General features: G+C 35.8%; 1 protein-coding gene across 1 annotated transcript in view; it reads left to right on the top strand.

Moving 5' to 3' along the window:
- The window catches only part of LOC134536240 (protein THEM6), a 42,464-nt gene extending 36,680 nt beyond the window's left edge, over positions 1-5,784 (top strand). The window contains exon 3 of the mRNA XM_063375936.1: positions 329-5,784. Coding sequence (XP_063232006.1) covers positions 329-568 — 240 coding nt within the window. The 3' untranslated portion in view covers positions 569-5,784. The remainder of the gene's footprint in view (positions 1-328) is intronic.
- Positions 5,785-7,479: the final 1,695 nt, after the last annotated feature.

Consider the following 7,479-nt stretch of genomic DNA (forward strand, 5'->3'; position numbering starts at 1 on the left):
ATTTGACATTTGAACCTGCTTGATTTTCTGTGTGTGTGTTTGGGTATTCGTCTTTCCTTGTCTGTTCTTGGGGTTTTCTCAGACTAGCAGAGGCGCATGTCCAAAATAACGATATCAATTGAATGGGGGGTTGACGGTGGTCATATCGCCAAATGAGAAGTATATGTCTAGAGGTTTTGAGTATTCGTCTTTCCTTGTCCGTTTTTGGGGGTTTCTCAGATTAGCAGTGGTGCATGTCCAAAAATAATGATTTCAAATAAACAGGGGGCTAAGCAGCAGTCCGGGGTCAAGTCACCGAGTACAAGCGGGGCGGGACTACCTGTTGCAGATCATCTACTGGGACGAGAAGTCCATCTTCATGGAGCACCGCTTCATCACGCCCAAGGACGACTTCGTGCGGGCCATCGTGCTGTGCCAGCAGCGGGTCATCAACTGCAGCGCCAGCGACGTCATGAAGGAGCTGGTGGACGTGGAGCGAGGCGTCGAGAAGCCCCAGGTGCCCATGGAGGTGGCCAAGTGGATCGAGTGCAACGAGATCTCCAGCGCCAACCTGCGCAACGGCTGCTGACGGCCGGAGGAGGTCCCGTGAACTCCTCGCCTCTAGAGACCCCAAGACTGACTGCGGGACGAACCCCCCTCCCCCGTGATCTCACCGCTCGCGAGGACAAGCGTCGGGTGGTTGTTCCAGGCGACTCGGCCTTATCTTCCTTAGTTCCGTGTTGCTCGCGGCGAGAGCTGGCGTGACCAGCCCCGTGCTGGCTCGGCTCTCCGACTGACGGCGGGGTAGCATGGCCCCCACAAGGGTGGGGCCGGGTGGACCCCTGGGTTTATTTTCTTATCTCAGTGTGTGGAATAAATATACATACTGTTAGATTATTACCATAATACGCAGGAATCAGAGTATATTGTATCAGTCCACATACTTGTTAAGTTCTTTATTAAGACACATTTTACATAACCGTCGTCACATACATTTTATCAGAAGAAGGAACCACCCCCCCCCCCAACCCAAAAAAAAAACACAATGTAAGTACCAACTGTACAACACAAATTCATTGTTCCCAACACCTGTTTAATAAACTTCTTACAAAATTAAATCAACATGGCAACACATTCTAACACATATACTCACTTTGGTTACTTTAAAGTAAAATAATTTTATAAATATAGCTTATTTTGGACTTATAAAACAGTAAGCATAATTTTACCCTTCATTTTAAGGTTAAATAACATTCTGAAAAGAGTGTAGGTAAGAAATAACCATGCACGTGACTGTAAAATTAAGGGGGAGGGGTAAGTCGTCTCCGATCCTGGGTCCAGGGCCCGTGATCCAATGTGGGGGCCATGCGGGGCAGGACATCGCGACCAGCTGGTCAGCTCACCATGCTCACGAGGAGACATGCTGCTGACAGAGCTCGTCCGGTGCCGAACCCCCCGTCTCTCGGTCCAGGAAGGCAGAGCAGAGCATCTCGCAGGGTCCCTGGTCTCGGTCCCGCCTCTCACGCGCGAGCAAACGGAAGAATGTGCTAATGGCCTTAAAGTAAAAAGCTCGGACTGTTCGTGGATGTGGCGTGTGAATCCATGATGGAAGCAATGGTGAGATGTGCAGTCCCTTTTCCTGAACTGAAGTGTCCAGAGCTTGACGCTAAGTGATGTCTTCTCGACGGTGTACTACCTCGTGGAACCCACGTGGGTACTGCAGGTGTGCGTTACAGTATTTATGTAAAAAAATGGTCAGAGTTGAGATTATCAACACGATATGTGGCAATACACATCACAGGCAACACTAAATGCCATGTTCGGCCACTATTTTCAACCGTTCGAAGGCAGAAATGTTTAAATAACATTGCTTTTTAAAATCAAATTTTTTTCTAATCTGAATTTGCTTTTGTTTGGCTATAAAATAGCTGTGTACATTTGTTATATCTGTTAAGAATAAATACTACAATATGCTGATATGAGTATACTTCCCATTAAACTTTAGGTTTTCCAGGGTAATATAAATAACACTAATTATATTGTTCCTTTTATGATAGCAACCAACTTATGTTTTAAAGTTTAAAACCTAAAGTCTATCTACAAAGGAGCTATTGCAAATACATTAAAGCATTATTTAAGACTTAAAATAATGGTAATGACACTGTTGAAACTGAGTTATAGAGAATAAAAATATAGGTAGCACCACATACATAACATTTTCCTAAAGTCCAGGTGTATTATATGGAAATTATAACTTTCTAGCTTATCCCTTTAATGAGAAAATAGACATAGCTGTCTCAGTAATAGCCAATAGGTTAAATAATTGTTGAGTACAGACCTCCAAAATAGTAATAATCTAAACCCACATATCCATCATAGAAATTATTTAAAACATATAATCTACTTTTCTTTGCACACACCCCTTTGCAAGTATCCAATAGATCCTACAATATTTTTTACCCTAATGTTTGATTTACTGCACCAATACAATTATAGACTTTTCTTTTTCTGATACACAGACTATTCCAAAAGAAGGACAAAGATTTGTAATGCTTTAGTCCCATAATGTACTTGTAGAAAAAATGTTGCACATGAACTTAATTTATATTACAACTGTTCAATTGGAATCTGTAGCTGTACTGATAGCACCATATGTACATTCATAAATAGTTACATAGCTATTACCAGTAATTTGTTTTGCATCACAAATGCTTTATTTGTTTAACGGTAAGAAAAGTGTTATATGTAATAATAAAATCAGTTTGTTTAAAAAAATTCATAATTGTATGTGGTACTTAAAGGGATAAATATTTCACTGCAACTTCCAGTACGTATTATAATTATTTATCACTTTTGAAACTAAGACATACATTTCAATGTTCAGAACAATGAAAAAGGAATTTGTATTTTCAACCCCTCACAACACAGCAACTGTGATATATACATTTTTATCTATAACTCTAGATGTAGTGTAATGTGATATTTCAAGCAGTACTTTATTCAATTTTGTAATTTTCGCAATTGCTGAGAATTGTAAACTACCTTTATTACCAGTTAAGGATATGACAATGCAAGTTTGAAAGGATGTGGCACAAGCTTGCAATGTTATGGTAAAAGGAAGACAATCATATTGAATTGTGAGGCAGTGTCTGTAAATATTTAGGTAACTGTTCAGCTTGTACCATCAGAGATAGAAGCAGAAAATGCAAAGACAGTTTACAGACTGATATTTGTTAGCCTTATTTCAGATTCTAAACACATTCTCTTATATGCAAGTATTGTACATTTAAAAATTACAATGATACCCCAAAAGATATGTCTTTAACTCTTCGTCTTACACTTTACAGGGGCATAACTTCAAAAGATATGTCTAACTCTTTAGCCTTTACAGGGACGTAGCCAGGAGAAGGTATTTGGGGACGGAACCCTCTGTTCCAGGATTAGAAAAAAAAATTGTGAAAGTATAGAAATTTATAGCAAGTTTGCTACGTTAAGGTTACAGAGAAATTTATTTGGAGGGATGGTTGTAATCGTTAGTGGGCTACAATAATGCAGTCCCTCCCACATCCATCCAAACATGCCTCATACACAGGAATTGTTTCCAAGTACTTTTGCTGTTTTGCAAGAGTGTCATTTATTTGTAAGCACATATTTCGTACAAACCTGAGACGTGTGCTCCGTGTATTAAAAAAAATAATTATATTCAAATTTATGACTTGTTTCAACGAATTCATCAAACAAGTGACTTAAGAAAAATTATTAGGTAAAAACTATTATATAAAAATCAAATATGAAATGTTAATTTTCATTACTCCGGCAAAATCTTTACTTAAATTTCAATGTGAAAAAGTTTGGGACTTCTAATAGTCTACTGTTCCCTGGGATTTTAGCGTGAAAATTTTTATTTTAAAACACAATTATACAGAAAACTTACTTATAACAAATTATATAATGGATGTTCTGGACTTTTTCCTTCTCAGAATCCTGGCTACAGCTATGGTCTTTACCTCCAGTTACATAGGCACAATTATCTCGTGTTAAATGTAAACGGTGGAAATAAGTAATAACATTCCATTTACGAAAAATATTAGAATATTAACTTACAGGTTCCACATTATGCCTACTTTCCCTCAAAGTTAAGAACACAGACATAGCACATCACATTAACCCCCAAGATAAAAACGTAAAGTATGTGTATAACATGTACATAAAGAAAATAAACCATAACATTGCTGCTTCAGTAAGCTGTTGATTTCTGGCAATGCAATGAGTGAGACATGAACCAAGTGCTGTGTTTTGTTTACTTTGAGGAAGACTGTCACCGTTTCTAAGTAATTTCTAACGGGTGTAAGTATGCATGTTGGTGCCCCAGTTACGATTCCTTCATATGTAGATTCACATGAAAAAAAAAAAATAACATATTGAGCTCGAACTCAAAAAACAGTATTTAAATTACTTCTGGGTTGCATGGACTTAAGATGTTAAGTTATTCCGCGATTACTTACAATATTCTTTATTAAAAAAAAAACAAAAAAAAAACGAGGATACCTAGTTAGCCAACCAATTGAATTCCTGGCTACAGCATGTCCATAAAGCTAACAATATGTTAGTTATTAATGATGCGTAAGACAGGATACATTTTGGGAAGGCATACACTTCCGAATGTAAGTTTGCATTTATCAGATAAATAAAAGTAATTTTTTTTGTTTTATTTTATGACAGAACTTTGTGCAGTACAAATTTTTGTTGATGTAGCAAGCTGTTATACAAATATAGTGATTTCAATTTTTTGTAGCAGACATTCTGTAACTAATATGAAGTTATTTGGGTTTTTTATTCAATGAAGTTTTTTTAAAAAAAAAAAAATTGTGCAAAAAAAAAAGATTGACATTAGCGCAATACAAATGTAAATATGTTTTAAGAAGCTTAATTGAAATTTTGAAAATGGGGTTTTTGAAAACTTTACATCATCTCACAATTTAAACTTTCTGAACATGTATGTTATACTTTATTAATTTAATTTACTTTAAAGTAGTGGCAAACATGATTTAGTATTATTGTGTGTAATACTATGTAAGTAAAGCACAATAAACTTTATTATGTACACCCCCAATGAAAATGTATAATATTAAAAAATATTACTGGCAACCTTTTCATTGCACTGTTCATAATTAAATTTACATATGCATGTATTTATGCCCTGGGAAAAGTTTTAAAATTTGAACTGTGATGGAAACAAGTACTATAAATGATATATAAACTCATAATAAATAGCGACTGAATTGACCAAGGGACTATCCAACTCATTTGAGGTCAATGCCATGTCATTTTTATAGAAAAATGTTGCAATCTTACAATTTTTTACTACATATTTCTAAAATGCATTAAAACTTTGGTAAAGTAAAACAAATAATTAAATAATTATAATATATAGTTAACGGTAATGCATTCATTTAATGCACCATTATAAAACACAATGTCGTAATTGTTCGTGTTTTGTAATCAACTCCTAATGTACAGCCTAATGTTAGTACAGACTGTCAGTGTTTGATCATCTGTACAATTGTTTGATATGTTTGTACGGCTCTTCCTGGAATTCCGTAATGTGACTGAGTGTTGGTTAAATCACTGTGACTATTAAAGTTTGATAAAATGTTTATAGTCTGATCTGTTAGTATAGTAATATTGTGTTCATAGTTATATAGATATGTTGTCTGTTGACATAGCACAATTTTTTTTTATTTATGTGTCCAAAGATGTAATTACCAGTTATAATGGAAATACACTTTCTTATAATGTTTTCAATTTTGTTTAACTCTTGTAATACTACGGTATTATCAGACTAACTGAAACTGTTTATTATTGTTTTACGTTCGAGGTTAATACCGCTTCCCGATACTTTCGGCAGTGTTTTGTTTTGTTCCACGCATGGCGGCGCGCGCATCTCGTGCTGTGTCGTCATGACAACTGCTAAAATAAATAATCGCGCGGCGTTCGGAACAGCTTTAACGAGCCTATGCTTGATTGATATTGACATTTCATTGGCTTCATTAAAAAGGACGCTAACGTGTCGCGGCCGTGATTGGCCCTTTTCAATTAACAATTTAATTTCGGCAAGAGAGAAGAAAGAAGAGTGGAAAATGACGCCATTTAGTGCGTGTGGTAGTGTATTCCCTCTGGGAATATTTCGTTCGTGGCGATGCTAATTTCGGCGTTATTGATCTGGAAATTACGTCAAAATACTGGGCAATGTTAATTGACGCCCTGTAATTGAATGCAGAATAATCGCATTCAATTCACGTGAGCGACGAAGTATTTTACGAACGACATTAAGCATCTATAGTTAAGGTATGGTCTGCATCATCGCTATATATTAAAATTGGCGTAAATTTTACCGTCGACATACGCTAACTATAATTATATAAACTTTGGATTATTATAAAATTAGTAGAACATTGACTTTCGGCGATTAACAGCAAATTTACTCACATTGGCACAAACTATATGTACACAAGTCCAGAAGTCTTTTGGTTAGGCGTTTCATGCTCGAGCAAGCCGGAGCAAAACCCCAAAACTTTTACTCAGTGAACAATTTCAGGAAATTTATTTATTTTGTATTTTATTCAAGAGTCAGGTTATCTACGACATCCCATAGACTTTATTTAATATTTGTTTGTTTGGTTATTATTTCCATGACTCAAGGTTTCTCATTATGATTAAAACAATAAAATAAGTTTTTTTTGTGTTATTTTGTTTTTAATTATTGATGACCTCTGGCGCCCTTGTATTAAGTCCTGGAATAACGTTCTGAGTAATTAAAAATGGAAAATCTTAGTTTCATCACGTACACGTTTGTGTACACTCTTTTTCCTTTCCCTATTGTTTTCTATACGAAACTGAAAAATTGTACACAAGAAATTTGTAAAAAAATATTTATATTTTCTATGCCAATGTAAAACTTAATTAACAAATAGAACTATCCCCCCCCCCCCCCCAAAAAAAAAAATAAAATTTATTCCTCCTATGTCATATGCATTGAAAAATAATAAATGTTAAAACAAAAAGTACCCTAGGGCCTAGGATAAAATGGTGCTTCCACTTTCCAAACAACACTGCCAAAGACCACACAGATTGTTTAACATACTACACAAGGAACAGAACTGAAACACCAATCAAACTCTAAAAAACGAGAATACCTAATAATAGTCCTCATAATCAACATATTTTTCCTGCCTGCGGCCCGGTCAGCAAAGTAAAATGCCCCATCTTCCTCTGTCACTCCACCATTCTTCACCCTGATCCAGTCTTCTCCTCTAATTGCAGTGAAGACAATGATAGATTTGTATGTGATACAAAGACAAATCAACAAAATGGAAAAAAATAAAATAAAAAAAACCTTGCGTATAAAGCATCTTCTCTTCTTCTGAGGAAGGTCAAAATTTGGTGTACATTTCAGAGATTTTTGTTCCTGTTGTGTTGTTTTGTCTAATTTCATTTGTA

This window comes from Bacillus rossius, chromosome 10 (genome assembly GCF_032445375.1).
Source record: "Bacillus rossius redtenbacheri isolate Brsri chromosome 10, Brsri_v3, whole genome shotgun sequence".
NCBI lineage: Eukaryota > Metazoa > Arthropoda > Insecta > Phasmatodea > Bacillidae > Bacillus > Bacillus rossius.